Source organism: Siphateles boraxobius, unplaced genomic scaffold (genome assembly GCF_051911475.1).
Source record: "Siphateles boraxobius isolate OS27281-9 unplaced genomic scaffold, OSU_SipBor_1 130, whole genome shotgun sequence".
NCBI lineage: Eukaryota > Metazoa > Chordata > Actinopteri > Cypriniformes > Leuciscidae > Siphateles > Siphateles boraxobius.
This window is the reverse complement of record NW_027508734.1, coordinates 28,801,319-28,819,709: the sequence shown is the minus strand read 5'-3', so window position 1 is coordinate 28,819,709 and position 18,391 is coordinate 28,801,319. Positions and strand designations below refer to the sequence as shown.

Sequence of the window (18,391 nt, the reverse complement as noted above, 5' to 3'; positions counted from 1 at the left end):
CCTCCAATATGGGAATTTCACAGACCTTTAGCGGCCACATCACGTGTTGGTATAGCGTGTGCTGATGGCACCACACTTTATGCTTCCCAGGCAGGTGGCTATGCTCAATTCTTGCCATGCCCTCTGAAAGTTGTTGCCTGGTTAGCTTCCCCATCTGCCTGTTGGGTCATTTTACGGTGTATTACCTCCCTAGGCTTCTCAATGGTTTCTCATCCAGGCGTGGAATGGACTACCCTCCAGCGACAAAGATGGTCCTGGCATGCGGCACGCCTTTTCTTATTGAGAGACTTCTTGATTTTTCAGCCTTGCTCGTCATTCTTGCCCATTTGAGCAGCTCGTCAAAGTACTTGAGGAGCCTGGTCGTGCATGCAGCCGTCTGAAGGATGCTTTTTACGTCATCCATGTAGCTCCTCAATGGTGGAAGCCTTTTGCCTGATGGTAGCTTGATGCCCCTGACTACCTGCCTGGCCCCTCTGATGATTACCTCGAAGGCTAAAACAAATAGGACGGGGGAGATGGCACACCCCATGGCAATCCCACATTCCAGCTGTTGCCATCCTGCTGTGTAGCCCTCCAGAGTGAAGCACATGTGCAGGTTTCTGAAGTATCTGGTGATGATGTTCTGCACACCAGTTGGTACATAATAATTCCATGGCAAATTCTATCAGCTTGTGCGGGACTGAGCCATATACGTTAGCAAGATCTAGCCACACCACATGCAGGTCGCTCTTCTCTCTCTTCGGACACTGAATTTGATCCCAAATCACAGAAGAGTGGTCAATGCATCCAGGGAAACCTGAGATTACGGCCTTCTGACAGCTTGTATCAATGTATACGTTCCCAATGAGGAAATTGCTCATTGCTCAAGAGGGTATAATACAGAAAATAACACAGGAGACAATGGGTTGCATCTGCAAATTTTGTATTTTGCTTCATTCTAACTCTACTTTTAGATACGACAGAAAAAGCAAAGGGGTTCAGAGCATAGATACATACAGAGACAGATCCATACACAGATACTAATCAACCCAAACCGCATGGTGATTACCAAAATGCATCGGAAATATAAAAATACGTCCTCCATATTTACAACCAACATTTATCATCAGTCATATGTACAAAGGGCAAAAGGGGCGGAGATACAGATGATACCAGCAACAATTACATTTAAAAGCATAATCTCCATCGTCATACTGGGCATCAGATTAAATTTCAGAATGCGAAAATATTCTGGAGTTCCAGGTTTGAGACTAATTGTCTGTGGACAGTATGTGCAATGAAGTCATAAAGTTTACATTTATTGACTTAGAAACATTCAAATCGACATTTAATGTTTTTCAAGTTCAATAGTATTATTTGACTTGAGGAATCTATCGATGGGTGAGAAGACTGAAACAGAGATGATGAAAACTGCTGTCACCAAACTTGTAAGAAATTAAAGCTCTTTTAAACTACGGTGAATTCAGTTTTACGCTGATGAGATGTCATCTACTGTTCTTCCATGTCATAAGCAGCCAACCCAGTTTTTGATTGTGTTATGGCACATATACCACAGAATAATTATTTGACTATGACAGATTCTTTTGTGACAGCCACTTTCATTACTATAATTTAATCAGAGGCAACTTGAACAATTAAATATCATGTTTATCAGTGGTTATCACTAGCTGTACAATAAAAGTAATATTGTGGCTGAAGCAACAGAGGACAAGAAAAAGTTAACAAAAGAACTGAAAAACAAAAAGAAAAGATTTAAAAAAATTCTAACCACTGACATCTATAACAAACAAAAAAGACTTATGTAAAGCATATTTACACAACTGCACTATCCCCGCCCAGATATTTGTGGTGAATTTTACAGTGGTCAAACAGTTCACACACGTACAGAATACAGACAGTCCAGACTAACATTAAAAAGAAGTATTCCATTATCAGAAAAACCTGTTTTAAATATTATTAGTTTTCAAAGAGGTTCACTTCTCTTACCAATAACTGTTTGTTTTCACCCTATATCCATTAAGGCCAATGTTTTAATGGATTCATGTGGATTGTACAGAATTCTTCAGAGATTGAACATGGTTAAACACGCACAGGATTTGATCGGCCCTGTTCATTTTTCTCTATATATACAAAACTTTCTTTACACAGAAATAAAGATAACAGAAAAAACTGTTTAACAGTTATGACAACAAGATCATGTAAACTTTACATCATCTTTCATTTAAAAAACACAATAACTTTCATAATTTTTTTGTGCATAAAATAAATATGCTCTTTTTTGGATGCTGCCAATACTAGAATATATTATGGATAAAATTTTAAATTCAGTACAAAAGCCTCTGCCTTTTAAAAGTAGAAAACAAAAATAGAATAAAACGCATCAATAAAAGTAAGCAAAGTAAAAGAGGTTTAAGGGGAAAATATGCTGTTAGGAGGATCTTAAATATGACTACATGAAAAAGAATGTGAAGGCACTTAAATCAATTAGTTTTCCTAGTGCAAAAAAAGTGCAATCCAGCTTAAACTTATGCAGAAAAAAGAAAGCCAAGATGGCAGAGGAAGAAAATCCTGCCAAAGCAAGCTTTGCGAAACCGCAAAGTATGTCAGGCACCTGTGATTACACCTGCTGGAAAACATTCAGAGATTTAAAAAAAAGTCATAAAAAGAAAAAAGTTCTTTGCGGTGTAAGTAAGGATATGTAGTAAATGGACAGTCTCATGGCATTTTAGGAAAATCAACACAAACACTCATGAACTTTCCCTCCCACACCCTTTGTGTAAAGTGTTTTGTGAATTTAGAGCTGCAGGTTCACATCCATCTAAAACAGAGCAGCATGTACAACCGCCCACATCCTCTCTTCTCTCTCTTAGTCCTTAAACTCAGTGCTTGCTGGTAAAGGGGACTTTCAGTGTATGGATGAACACCTTTCTCTTCTCACAGTTGTGGCGCTGAATGTCATTGGAATGCATGTCAGCCGGGTTGGATGGTGGTCATGAGGCTTGTTGGTTTTTTTAGGGGGGTCAGGAGACTCAGGATCTGTAACGGTAAGGGTCGAGGGCCAAGTAGTGCAGGATCATCAGACTTTAGTGGATGCCTGGGTGACGGAGGCAGCTCCACTCAGAGAAGTTAGAAATATTCAGCTCCTCCCTCAGCATCCCGCTTTCTGAGAAAGAAAGAGACAATTACTAATTATTCATAGGGATGTTTGGGGTCGGTAAGATCTTTAAACTCTTTAGTCTTTCATTACCCCAGTCTTCAGTGTCACATGATCCTTCAGAAATCATTCTAATATGATTTGCTGCTCAAGAAACATTTCTGAATATTATCAATGTTGCGCTGCTTCATATTTTTATGTTAACTGTAATACACTTTTTTTTGTTTAGAATTCTTTGGTGAATAGAACATTAAATACATAGAAAAGCATAGAATTTGAAATAGAATTTTATATTTTGTAACCAAGTTATTAGTCAATTTTGATCAATTTAATATGTCCTTGTTAAAGAAATGTATTAATTTCTTTCAAATAATAAAAATCTTACAGACCCAAACTTTTAAACGATAGTCATCTAACACTCAAAGTTTATATTTCAAAACAATAATAATTATTGAAACAACACTATTGAATATAATCTTTAGCAAATATCAAAATGAATATCCATTTTCATACTTTACATTACAATGTGATGCCTAAATTCTCTTGTAGCATTGATTTTAAACTTTTGTGTTTCATTTTTTATTTATGTAGCCTAAACAGTGTAGTATTTATTTACATTTTTTTATATTTATCAGTTAACGGCCATAACACAAAAAAACGACATTAAATAATTGTATGACCTGACTGTTTTCAAATTTAAAAAAACCTGAATATATTAAAGGTACGGTCAGTGTGTGTCTCACCTCGAGTGGTAGTGTGGTTCAGGGGGACGGAGTGGGGCCGCGGATGTGTTGCTGTAGCTTGCAGGCTCCAGTTGGGCCTGGTTCAAGTACCTGCTCACGAGAGCAGAATGATCCTGCTCGTGGCTGTCCTTCAGGTCCTGTACGTGTCGCGGCACCCTCTCCATCCTCTCCACACTCAGCAAGCCCCTGTGGCCGTCCTCCACTGGGCCACCCTCGTCATAGAAGAGCAGGCTACGGGAGCGGACTACACACACACAGAGAGAACAGAGTTACTTATGTCACATGTCTTGCATGATTCGGCTTACTTTTGATTCTCATGAGATATGTAGAGAGAAGAGAAGCGTGTCTTGGACTCAAAATTTTGAGAGTGCTACTTTTCTAGGCAAACCAATACACATTAAGGCTTCTATGATTTTTGGTTACTACAGCAACCCGTCACCATCATCCACGGGCAGAGACTGTAGGGCCCTTGTGAAAATGGATGGGGCATCTGAAGCCCCTTTCAAGCACAGCTTTGATAGAGCCGAAAGAGATGAGGCTCGGCGTGTGTTGTAAAGTTGAAAGAGGATTGTAAAATCTGCTCAAAGGGAAGTAAGGATTTCAATCTAAAACTCTCTGGGATGTCTGACAGTAATTTGAGGGTGAGAATGGGCACAGTCGGCCCAGGAGCTGCACTAATAACCTTTATAAAAGAGACGGACTCACACTCTTTCAGTCTCTTGTAGGGGGAACGAAATAAGTGCTGTCAAAGACACACAGCTATTATCTACCTGGATAATTAAATGTGTCTGAAAGCTGGATGACCTACAAATAAATGCTTCTTTGCACATACGCAGAGAAATGTAATAATATCATGCAAAGTACACAATGAAAGTTGATGATTTCGACTTTACATTAGGGGCAGGGATCAAACATACCCTGGCTGGTGGTGTAGAGGTCACCTGAGGGCAGCGGTGCGGACTTCACCGTGTGTGAGGATGATGAGGATAAGGAGGAAGAGTAGAGGGAGAGCTCAGGCAGGCAGGGAGCCAATGAGCCCAGCACCAACACAAAACACAGCGCCACCACCTGGCCAGGAGGAGGAACCACACACACGGTGAGCACACCGCCCCACTGTAATCCACTTGCACTACAGCTGTCAGAGCAGAGCTGAGCTGCCTTTACATCCATAGGATCAAAGGACTAAACTAAACAGACAAGCCCCTGGTTTCACAGACAAGGCTTAGTCTCAAGCCTAGTCCCAGGTTTGAGCAGTTTTAATTGAAAGCAACTTTCACTGGCATATCTTAAAATATGTCAGTGCCATTGTTTTGTCTCAAGATGCACACCAGTTATGTTTTTTTCTAAGGCAGGCACATTTATAAAAGCTACTTAAAGCTACAATATGTAATTTTTTTCACCGCTAGTTGTCGCTAGCCTCTTACAATAACAAAGGCGTAGTTTGATGACGCATAAGCGGAATCATGGAATTTGTCGTCAAGCCGATGATCTAATAATGTTTATGGATGAGTGAGTAGATTAATGTCATTAGATTAATTTTGGCATCTCGAAAACGCCACGCTGATATCGATCCTTGTTTTAGTTTTCCTTTTGTCCAAAGTCTGCTTGCCATGGTCCATAATGTTTGAACAAAACAACAACAGCGTGAGCGTGCCGCTAGACGTAACGCAGTTGTCCACGTCTGTCGCCATGGTTACTATGGCAGTACAACCGGAAACCAGGGATGACGTGGATATTACGTCATTGACAGGCGACAATGACCAAGGACGAGCCATTATTTAAAATTTGAATTTCTCTGAAATTAAAAATCTTTGGGAACTTTTGGGATATTGTAAGGCTTAACCTAAGCCTTGTCTGTGAAAACAGGCCATTCCGACTCTGGTTTGTTAGAGAGAAACACAAAGAAAATGTGTGTGTGAATACGAGTTAGTTGGAATAAATGCATGTGTTTGTACAGTATATGTGTGCATATATACCATGAGGCAGGTTCCGGTCTGCGTGGAGGCGATCTTGCAGGATCGAGGCACTTTCCCGCTCACTAGAGCCTGCAGTCTTTGTAGCTGTTGAAGTAGAGACCTATGGATGACAGAACCAACATCACAAAAGAAAAATGATTAGTAAAGTCTTCAGTTCAGGGTATAGGTAGCATATTTGTCTGCAGGCTATGTGTGTTCTTCTCTGTGCCGTTTTGTAACAGCAGGATCTTCTTATTCTTAAGCTCAGAGAGCATGTGAGGATAATAGAGCTCTTACTTGCCACAGTGTTACATAAACTGAACTCCTCACCACTCACACAGTCTCTCCCACACAAACGCACTCCAACTCCTCATCATCGCTTCTGTATGCGTGCAGTGGCTGTTCATTGATTTCCTTCAATTACTTCCTTCTTCAGAGGCCAATAAAACATACCCTTCCTCTTTTGCTCTCTTACACACTCTCTGATGTGACCCAAAACTTGCATAGTTACTATACTTATAGCCACAGAATCTGTATGATATAATGGCATACTACCCATACTATTTTTGCAGTATGCACAGTGCACACCATAGGCACATTTTCCATCAGCACAGAATACCTGGATGACCTAGTACATTTACAGAAACGTTCAGGACACAAGTAGAGCACACTCTGTGAGATAATGTGTTCGACCTTCTATTTTCAGTGTTATGTTTGAACCAGAATTCAAATCAGAATCACCTTTTTTAATAATCTAATTTTGACTGGTTATATGATAACAAATTTATACAAAATTACATAAAAATGTATTTTAACTATTTAAAATGATAACTAACCTGAGTTAAACAAGCAATGTACTGAGGTAATGTGACATGTAGTTATGATATATAGATGATATGTGTACTTACATATATGATATATATGTAGCTCTAGCACTAACAACGCCAAGATCATGGGTTTGAATACCAAGGAATGTATGTGTCTGATAAAATCTACACTTTCAATGCAATGTAAGTTGTCTAGGATAAAAGTGTCTGCCAAATGCATAGTTCTACATATAAAACAATGTAGTTTACTACTGTTTGAATCGTTTATTGCATATTGTATCCCACATAACTTAATATTCTATAGCAGGCAGTATAGTATATTCAGAAACTAAATTCTCTTCTATTCTTAATTGTTTTTATTTCTCTTTATTTTAATCTCTTATCTTTGGTATCTTATTTTCAATTAATTATTTATTTTATCTTGTTTTTACTGTTTAAATAAAGCTTTACTCTATAAATATACATACACTATGTATGTATGTATGTATATAGTATATACAGTATATATATATACAAACACACACACACACACACACACACACACACACACACACACACACACACACACACACACACACACACACACACACACACACACACACACACACACACACACACATATAATATTTCACATTATACTGTATATAAGAAGCAATCTGTGATGATACAAAGCCACATTGAGCTCCCTCTAGTGGAGTAACTAAGAAAATCATGATAGAGAGCTCCTCCAACACCAGAGAGAGCCATTGCAACATGTTTAAAAACAATAATAAAAGGCTACTTCAGTGTTTCATCATTTAGCAGACTCTTTCCTTCAAAAAAGTACATGGACATGAAGTTAAGTGCTTTTTCACTTGGCTACATATCACCCCAAAACAAAACAACTAATATTAGTTTTCACAGAAACACATGCAGAATCTGTCATGAGTGCTGTAGACTAGTCTAGTTTAACACAGTATGTTTTCAGTTGTGAGGGGCTCAGACCACCCTACTAAACAAGCAATAATCATCTCAAGTTGATCATATAAACAGTGGTTTTCTTCAGATTAATGTACAACCCACCCACCAACACACAAACACAAACTCCCCCCTGCTGTCTCTTTGAATTCTCTTAGATAACTCAGAAGGCTCTATCCTAATAAGAATCGGCAGAGAGCCAACACACACAGTCTCTTTATCCTGTAATGAGGGGCAGGCAGGCACCGTGCTGCGTGCTACTTTAAGTGTGTTGTTAATAAGGGGCCTGAGCCAATCCTCGTTAAAAAGCATTACTATACACTTACTATACTCCTTTCAAAAGATTGGGGTCGGTAAGATTTAAAAAAATATTTTTGATAGAAGTCTCTTATGCTCATCAAGGCTGGATTTATTTGATCAAAAATACAGTAAAAAGAGAAAGATTATGAAATATTATTAAAATTTACATTAAAAAAATTATGTATTTAAAAAAAATAATCTGTGATGGCAAAGCTGATCTTTAGTCTTTATCTAATATGCTGATTCGGTGCTTAAGAAACATTTATTATTATCAATGTTGAAAACAGAATTCTTTGATGAATAGAAAGTTCAAGAGAACAGCTTTTTTTTTTTAAATAGAAATATTTTGTAACTTATCCTTGCTGAATAAAAGTATTAATTTTTTAATAAATATATTAAAATATATATTTGACTAACCCCAGGCTGAAAGCACAAAGACAGCCTGCAAAATCCTGACATGAACAGAAAACAACGAAAAAATCCTACAGCACATGATGCTATACTATGGTATTGAATGATTACAGTATTAATTTACCATAGTATTGATATGATACTCAAATGTATTTCAAAATATCATGATATGATATGATATAACAAATCATGATACTTTCTTGCACATTTTTATGAAAGGGATAGTTCACACAAAAATTACAATTCTAAACATTAGCAAACCTAAAATGCTCAATTATATATATATATATATATAGCATTTTGACTTTTATTGTATGAACAAAAACGTATTCTTCAAAATATCTTTATTTGTGTTCTATACAAAAAACTAAACCATATAGGTTTGCTAATGTTAACACACACACACGCACGCACACACGCACGCACGCACACACACACACACACACGCACATGTATATATGTATGTTAAAAAGAAGAAAGTAAGTCATACAGGTTTAGAACAACATAAGGATGAGTAAATGATGACTGATGGCTGAACTACCCCTTTAAGAGTTGTTGTCTTCAATAAGGTTTTACAGTTAATCCACAAAAAAGCTGACTTTGATAACACCCAATCCCCCATGGTGCACCCTGTCGACAGCGCCTATGTTCTAACTAGGCCACCCAGGAGAGAATGAAAAGGTGCTGCTCTATACGATCGGAAGGGGAAGTTAAGACCTGCGTGAATCTGGACTGACTTAACAACACCTGCTGACTGCAAAGAAGCTGCTGCGTACACTTACCGCAAATACGGTTACAATTAAATTGATTAAAACTCACCTATAAATTATTCATTATGATTAAACACAAGCACTGGTATCTTATGGTATCTCACCTGTTGGCATTCTCGAGCGTCTCAACTTTTTTCCAAAGTTCATTGTTCTCTGAAGTGTAGTTCTCCACTCTGAGGAGGAGAAAAAGTGTTCACAATGACAGATTGACACATAAAACAAATCATATGTTTGACCATACATAATCCTGTCAGCATGACTGACGGGAGCACGGTGGGAAAAAAACTGTGTATGTGTCCACTGTGAGTCCAGTCTCTCCAGCACATTATCCAAACCCTGAGAGCCTAACAGCAGCAGAAAAGGGAAAATGACTCATGCATACGTTCACACACCCCAATGAGTGCATGGACTGTAGCCATTGGCCGCATTCACACAACAAACGCCATAAAACAGCAAGCAAGAAATAGAGTATTTTGGGGGTAGAGGGTTTGCTGGGGTGAGAGAGAAGAGAGGATTAAAGGAGAGGAGGTCAACAAAGAGAAAGAAGGATGAAGGCACAGAGAGAGTGGATGCTAGTGCTAGACAAACAATGCAAAAGGGGATGAAAAGGAGAGCAGTCAGAAAGGGAGAGGGGATGGAAGAGGTAGAGAACAAAGCAATAAGAGGGAGAGATAATAAAGTGGAATTACTTTTTCTCCAAACACTCAACGTATTCCTTCTTCTTCCTGCGGCTTTCCTGTGCAGAGATCTAAGACAAAAAAAATGTACCTACTTTAGCATATATATATATATATATATATATATGCACCCACATATCATATAATAGGAGGATCTGACTAAATTGTTTTAATATTAATACTATGTGATCATAAGTCATACCTTATTTTTTATTTTCCTGCGCACTCGTTTGAGGGCTTTCTCCTCGGTTTTGGTGAGCGGTAGTTTGTTGGGGACAGGATATCCCTCAGCGATCAAAGTCCTCTTCTCTTCCTCTGTCAGCATCAAAGGGCCTGATGTTCCTTGCAGCTTCTGCATTATAACACAAGTCATCATTTTCACTCTGTATATATGTGCTTAAAATGTATGTGTATAAAAATGTGAATTGTGTACAATGAATGTGCTGTGTCACATGCTGTGTTGCGTGTGACTCACATGCGGGGCGGTGAGGAGAGGGGACGAGGAGATGGCTGTGGAGGTTCGGGCCTGTAGCCGGGCAGGGCTGGAGGGAGGCAGTGAATGTGGGCTCTGCAGGTGGCCAGGGCTTAATGGTGGCAGTGAATGTGGGCTCTGGGATCCATCGCTATCGCTGCCATGGCTGCTGGGAGGAGTGGGTGGCAAACGCAGATGTTCATCTGTTTGGGACACAGAGATAATCTTGAAGCACCTGAAACACCTGTGACTCATGCCAAACATACGTGCCAATCCGTCAAAACTGTCAGAGTTAAAATGGGCAGTGAATCTTTGAGCAACGACAGGCCAAAGTGTGAAACTGGAGTTCAGTCCATTCACCTGTCATCAAGAAAAAAGCCAATAAAGTCTAATCCTTTCGGGATTTTGCACACAGCACATGCATGCACAATAATTCTAAGTGTGGTGGATGTTTGACTCATCATGAGTTTTTGTCTGGCAATGTCCCAGCATACACAGCACTGCTTTAATACTGTTATTTTTGGAGGAGCAGAATAAAAGAACACCATGCTGCCAGATAGACAGCGCACACACAACGCCTGCAGGTGTTACAGGTTGCTTGCCATTAGTAGATTTTCATCTAAAATGGTGTACGGTATACTGAGGGGAAAGGGGAATCTTTTTTAAATCTTATCGACCACAAACCTTTGAATGCTAGTGTACAGTGCATGACAATATACCATAAGCAAATGCTCATGAAACATAAATGCTCAAAACCCACACACACAAACACACACACACAAACACACACACACACACACACACACACACACACACACACACACACACACACACACACACACACACACACACACACACACACACACACACACACACACACACACACACAATAAAACTCTCAATAAAAAAAAAACCAACCTAAAAACAAAACAAAAAATTTAATAAATAATTACATTCTACCACAGTATTCAAACAATACCAGGGTCTAAAATGCAACCGTCAGAGGTTACATCAGACCCTGTTTTCATCAATGGGCCGTTCAGAAAGGGCTACATCTGAGATCTGAGAGATTGTCAAACACATGCAAAAGTTAAATAAAGAAACACTAATACTAAGCCTCATTTCCTCTGGAAAAGAAACACACCATTAGAGTATTTATAACCCTGAACTGACCTTAGAGTGAGGGAGCAGAATAAAAGAGGGCTAATTTGGTTAGTGGAAGAACTGCACTGGCCATACCATATGTGGCAACTAAGTGCTATATGTTGAGTACATTAGCTTGTTGTTGTGTACCAAAAGTAAAGGTCTACTGTGCACTCTTTTATTTTGAGTACAGTCCCCAGCATAGGTTGCTTGTATGCTAGTGTCCTTACTAGGCTTCTTAACTAGCTAAATCAGCAAGCCTCCCTTGCTCAAACAGCTTCATCATAAAGACCATGCTGTTTGAGAGCAGGAATGAAGAGAGATTCCACACCCACCTGAAGGCACACTGAGGAACTGGTTCACCTCTCTGGGCTCTGCTTTGATGGCAGGAATTGAGTTTGAGCTCAGGCCTTTGGAACCCTAACAGCACAAGAAAACAGAAAAACAATCACTAAATGTAAACAAGGAATTTAAATGTAATGCGCTATTTAATGCACATTCCTGGTCACAAACAGTTCATCTGTGTATGTTTTGCCTTTAATACAAATCTTATCTCCTCTAAAATTACTTTCTTTTGGTGCTGATAAATGGCATTCACCCTGACTACAACATCAAACCACACAACAGATGCTTATACACTTTGTATTTCTGAAAGAAACATCCTGTCTATCCTGTCTACAGCAATATGTGGTACAAAGACATCATTCAACTTTATCTGAGAGTCTTTGATGATATAAGGCTGCAGGAGTCTGTAGTATTTGATGATATAAGGCTGCAGGAGTCTGTAGTATTTGATGATATTTGATGGTACTGAACTGTTAAGGTACTGGACTAAATGTGCTCCATGCTGGATGTCAGAGGCAGTAAACACAGCTGAAGGCAGACTCAAACTGTTTACACTCACAGAGCAAAGGCTACCCACCTGCAAACCACACACAGTCTGGCCAACGACCAACCATCATTCACAAAGAGAGGTGCATGAGCCTCAGATCAGAGGGGCTGCTGTACCCTTCGCGTCTCTTCTCTCATTACCTTCTGGGTCAGTGGGTGGTATTCCCAACAATTTAAACTGGTAAAGTCCTTTGTACAAAAATATTTGAATACATCTAGTTTAAAATGTAATAAATTGGCAAAAAAATCGGCCAAATCTATTGGCTAGAAAGTTGTCAGTCCATATTATGACTTGTAATGCTGGAAGTCATGACACTTTACTGTCCGATCTGGGGTTTCTATATTATAAATGTATCCTTATGTGTATTCAGAGACTGCACACCCTTACGAATAATACGTTTATTCAAGTGTTCTATTAGTATACTTCTTTTAATCTGAATATAAGAAAGTATACTTTCAGTCTACATTTTATATACTTCTCATAAATATACTGTATGTGCTTCTCAGAATATATACTTAAAATTACACTTAAGGGAACTTGACTTATACTAAGAGAAAAGTCCAAGTATATTTGGCCTGTACTTGTACTCACTTATACTTTTAAGTATATCTCGATCAAAAGATTAAGTATTCAAAGTATACTTTGCTTGTAGTTGTGTTAACTCTTTTGATCGAGTAGCCTATTATATATCCTTTTTTTACATAGTTTTTCATATACAGTCTTATGAAACTTACATTGTTTGAAAATATTGATTAGAATATAGATATAAAACAGATAAGTTTCTAATTCTGTGTATCTGAATTTTTGTGTAGGTTAGTCCACTGGTAGTGCACATAGGAATTTACTTTAATTCTACATTACTCTTTCCTCACCATTGACTGAATTTTCCAGCTATCCATGTTTTCACTGTTAAACGGTAGGGGGCGCTATGACACATCTTCTAGTACAGAATCTCCGGATAAAAACACAGGAGAAGAAGAAGATGAAACAAGTGAAGTGATAGAAGATTGCTCACGCAAATGTAAAATAACGTGATCATCAAACATTAAGCGCTATTTTCCAATTCTTCCAGTTTCTCCAGTCTTACAAATCAGTAGAGTCAATGATTCAATGACTCACTCATAAGTGCCTATGCAAACATATTTCAAATAGCTAATAAAATGTACCTTCCTGCTCTTCAAGTCAAGCTTTATTAAAAGTAAAATACAGCAAAATCAGGCCATATTCTGTTTTAGTTGGACCAAAAACTTGGATTACTTCAACATTCCAAGGTGGCCTTAAAAAGGTTCCAAATGCAGTGCCTGAGGATTATGTAATATATGCAGTTCAAAAATTATAGTTATTACGGTGCGCTGTTTCTTAATGCCATGTTATATATGGTTTTTGTTTATCTTGTGAGAGCTGCTCGGTCTCACTGTCTCCATGAGGACGCTCTCCAGTACAGATGCACTGACAGTCCAGCTGAACTCAATGGGAAGTCAGAACAGCTTTACACCATGTGCTGCCCTTCTTAAATAAAGGACATGTGCTTATATAACCCCATCCATCCAGAATATTATTTAATCTAGCCAAGTTATTCTTGACAGCACTTTGTTGCTAATGGCGAGCAAAGACTGTTCAAGCCTTCATTCTGCGTGTTTGCTTATTTTGTTCACAGGTATCTTTATGCAGCACACAACTGCTGCAAACCAGCTCCCCGGAGAGGGCAGAGTTTATGGGAGCTGGCGGAAAGTCTGGCCTGAGTTAGTGTCAAGTCAGGGAGAAGAGAGCAGTTCCGTGGCTCTGATGCTCATAGAGAGTCCGCTGCCAGATCCAAGAGGCCTCGGCAGCCACAAAGAACTAATCTACTCTCAACTCAACACTGATGCTGCTGGAGCAGATTCCTATGCTTCAGTGAGTTCAACTCCTCACACACGCACTCGTACTGCGAACATGTTCACTGGGCAGAGAAGTGGAGCAAACTGCAAGCTGAGCAAAAGAGCACATGATGCATATGTGTGTGCGTGTGGTTTTCATTGTAATACTAACACAATGGTCCCTCTGGTGCGCAGTGTGTGCAAGGTTCACCATCATCAGCTCAGTTTGATATCCACTCAAAAGTAACAATAACCTAACTCAAAACACAAGCTTTCGACCTAATGTCCTTTTTTAAGAATAGTTGTATAATGCATGGCCGTACACAGCGTTTTAAAAATTAAAGATGAGGTACAAAAACTGAGCTTGCCTGGATTTTGACTCCCCTGATTTACACATGTGGATTTTAAGATGACTGTAGGGCAAAAATTGGATAACAATGGCATTAAAACCCATGGCCATGAAAAATGTAGGCATTTGGGTTTGAAATGACACAATTTTAACAGGTAAATGATAACAGAATGATAAAAGAATTGTCTTTTTTAGGTGAATTATCGCTTTAAATTTTGAGCAGACCAGGCCTGGACATCAATATTGGATCAATATACAGCCACTTATAAGAAATAAAGTAGGAGATGAATAAAGAAAAATAGCTTAAAAAACAGAATATATTCTAAAGTTTTTATCAATTTTGAAATATTTTTTTATTGACTGTCCTAACAATAACCTATAAACACACTTGTCAAAGCCATACATTTTAAATGAATTAATTTACTGAAAGTCTAACAAGAAAATGTAATCAAGTTCAACCAAATCATTAACAGTATGCACACATTTATTCTTATGCATATCAGGCTTAAAACGGCTCTGGTTGAGTTGTTTGCATCCCCGTATATTACTGTCTGTCTTATAACAATTTAATCGTAGCACAGCTGTCAAACATTAAATCTTTATGTACTTTCTTATATTAACATACCACTCTTTGACCATTAAAACGGAAGCGTTGTGCTGGAAATCACGCTTGCGATTCTGTAAAAAGTTACGGTAATGCCTGCCTTCTTTGATATGATTGGCCATCTTAGTGATTTTGACATTGCCAAGAACTGATCAGCTCATTAGAGAGAGTTGGTTATTTTGGCGGTGTACAATATCTTTGCAGCACCAAAGTACAGTTATTATTAGGCAATTATTTAATGACTATTATTATACACCTCAGAAAAAAATACAAAGGTCAGGACCTTGGGGACCTCAATGCTGGGTACAGGCATGGTATGACGACCATGAAGAATCAGTGTTTTACAATGTGAAACAGGGAGCTGTAATAACCTTCTGTCTTACCTTTTCCCCGGTGTGGTTCCTCTGTGGCGGAGGGGCAAGAGTGAGGGGGTGTGAGCAGGTGCTGGAGTTGGCCAGAGGGGGCGCTGTATCAGGGCAGTTCTCTGACATCAGGCTGGGCTCCTGCTTCACTAGAATGGCTGTGAGATCCTGACTGAACGACCACATCCCTTCTGAGTCTGAGGAGAGAAATAACATACTCAAACAAACAGAAAACAGATGAATGAGGTCTGTTAAAAACTAAAGGTTTCATTCCATTTTTTTGATCTGAGGGTTGACATATGGAATGACAATACTTAACTAAAGTCCCCCAGAAGACACAAAGATCACACAAGATGCTTCTGAAGTTAAAAAAAGGAAGTGCAACAGAATTCAACCGAATACTGGTTTCTCAAAGGCCGGTTTTAAATTGACAGTTGGAGTGGTCTTAAAATAACGTGGCAACAATGGCAAGAGAAATTACACAACAGCTAAAGACATCCATAAAGAAAGCACAGAAATAATGCAAGCGGTCCCTAAGTAAGGAAAATTTCAATTGCAAAATCCTGTGGACTGTGAGCCACTGATAATAAACTTATGAACAATGATATGAAAACAAACAACAAAACAATATATTTACTTTTATTTTTTACTGTATTCCGTGCTTTAGATTATCAACATCGTCTTTGAATTATTTTCATTTGGAGGGTTGTTGTTTGCTTTCGTTTTTCAGAATACCAAAAATGGTATCCAAGGACAGTTTAATAAATGATTTAATGTATCACAGTGTATAAGACATTATTTAGCAATGTAATGAATCTATGTGCTTTAAAAAACATTAAAACAGGGCCTTACAGGCAAATGAGTATTCAAATATCATGCAGGATTGTAACGTCATGCAGCACATTGTAATCAAAGAGTTATATTTTCAGGAAACTGACCGATTTCACACTCCAGACCACGTGGAGGGGGGTTCATATAGAATGATGCAGGTGTGGAGGACAGACTCACTTAATGACCGGAAGGTTAAAGCAAACTGGCTTCTCTTTATACTGTTGACACAAAAGCCTATGGGGTAGGAGGGGGCATGTGAGAGATATGTAGGGTGGCTAGAGAACAGCTAACATGTCTGGACGCTTCAAAGGGGAGGAAAGCACTGCAAAAAGAGGGAGCCCTCGTTATCACATCGCCCTCGGTAACATTCGTGTGCAGGCTCCACTGCAGAATCGATAAAACATTATGCGGCCTTGTAAAAGAAGGATGGCAGGTTTTTCATGTTAGTCCTCTGTTAGGGAAGGACATCAGCAGGAGTCTGATTACGACAGGAGAGCAAAGCTCTTTAGGAGTTCTACTGTTTGGTGGAGAGAGCTGAATTTTATACTTTATAGCTCTCTGTCTGTAGGGAACCTCTGTAAAAGCGCCCAAACCATCAGTTCAATATGGCAGATTAGACCATAAGAGTCTGTTCTTCACCCCGGTGCACTAAAGCAAACACACTCAAAGAGTCTCTATCGTGAAAAAGGGATTAACATGATTAGACCAAACGTACACTTTCTCAAAAATCTTTCAGAGGGGTCTCCATCTCTTGCATCTACAGGGAACCTCTCATCTTTATCTGGTATCATCCTTATGCTGGTTGAACTAATTAACTTACTACACACCATAAGGTTCAACATCCAAAACACATTCAGATCCAAAAGCTGAAGTCCGTAGCAATGATACGGACCTTCACTTCAGGTTTAAGCATAGTTTAGCATACACATTAAAAGTTTTCTTGCAGACGGAGTAAAGCAGTAATTCATCTTTTTAAAATGTCATGTAAACCCTTTAATTTGACTGAAATCATGCTAGTCAAAGTCAGCAAAGTCAGACTATCAGATCTAGATTGAACAACAGGGCTAAAGGCACACCCTAAGAAAAACATGCTTTTCACTACTCTCATAGTGTATGATTGCAGAAAAAATATATATATCTTTTTTATTGAACATTGATGGGGCAACAGATTTTGTGTGAAAATAAATAAAAGAAAAAAGTTTAAAAAGTTGCATAAAAGTGGCTTGTTTGTTTAAAAATCTTATTAATGAGGTGGCAAGGTGAGCCTTTTACCCCACATACGGGGTAAAAGGCTCACCAGCATGGGGAAAAAGGCACAAAGTATTTACACAAATACTTCAGGTAAAATAATACGCTGTGCCGTTGTCTTCATCCGCCCGCATGAGGAGAAGTGCTTTAGTTTCACTATCTGTTCAATTTGACAAATTCTTTTTGACGCCTGAGTGAAAGGCAAAAGGGGATGATCAAACAGAATGCGTTTTTGCTCTTAAAAACACATAATTGTATCCAACTGCAGAGCCGCAGCGCTGATGAAAAGAAGGGTGGGTCTCGAGCGCGAAACGTTGAAAAGCTGCGAGACCTGGCGCAATGGTCAAAGATGATCATCTAGCGCATATTTAAATAGAAAAACGATTAAAAAGCTTACTGTAAACAGCGCTGAGTAATCACATCATCTCCATAAGAACTTTATGATTGGCCCAAAGCAGACTTCTTACATCAGCACGTTCTAATTCTGACGTTGTACGTGATCATAGTACCGTGAACAGTAATGTTACAACTTCCCTTACTGATAAATTGCTGGAACCAATTTACCGGTATTTTTAAAAAAAGGTCCTGTTCACATATGATCTCTTTCGGTAATTTACCAGTAAAGACTTTAAGATGCAAATCTCCAAAGTCCCTCCTTAAACTCTACAGACGCTACTGGGTCGTTCCCATAGGGCACTGTAAGGCTTTGATGTCTCTCAGGACAGCAGGTATCATAGTGGGGCGACTCCAGGCCGGCGGAGACGGAAGAGCGATGCTCATTAGCAGGTTTAAAGTTACTGCAGAGCAACAGGAGACAAAGTAGTGAACCAGTCAGTGCTT

At 38.9% G+C, this 18,391-nt stretch overlaps 1 protein-coding gene across 2 annotated transcripts in view; it reads right to left on the bottom strand.

The window, feature by feature from the left end:
- Positions 1-905: 905 nt before the first annotated feature.
- The window catches only part of creb3l1 (cAMP responsive element binding protein 3-like 1), a 32,242-nt gene continuing 14,756 nt past the window's right edge, over positions 906-18,391 (bottom strand). For both annotated transcript variants that reach the window (XM_077229040.1, XM_077229041.1), the window contains 10 exons: positions 15,494-15,669; positions 11,745-11,829; positions 10,270-10,469; positions 9,997-10,146; positions 9,807-9,865; positions 9,222-9,290; positions 5,874-5,973; positions 4,815-4,965; positions 3,898-4,141; positions 906-3,163 (listed from right to left, as the gene is read on the bottom strand). In XM_077229040.1, the coding sequence (XP_077085155.1) occupies positions 3,127-3,163; positions 3,898-4,141; positions 4,815-4,965; positions 5,874-5,973; positions 9,222-9,290; positions 9,807-9,865; positions 9,997-10,146; positions 10,270-10,469; positions 11,745-11,829; positions 15,494-15,669 (1,271 nt within the window). In that variant the 3' untranslated portion in view covers positions 906-3,126. The remainder of the gene's footprint in view (positions 3,164-3,897; positions 4,142-4,814; positions 4,966-5,873; positions 5,974-9,221; positions 9,291-9,806; positions 9,866-9,996; positions 10,147-10,269; positions 10,470-11,744; positions 11,830-15,493; positions 15,670-18,391) is intronic.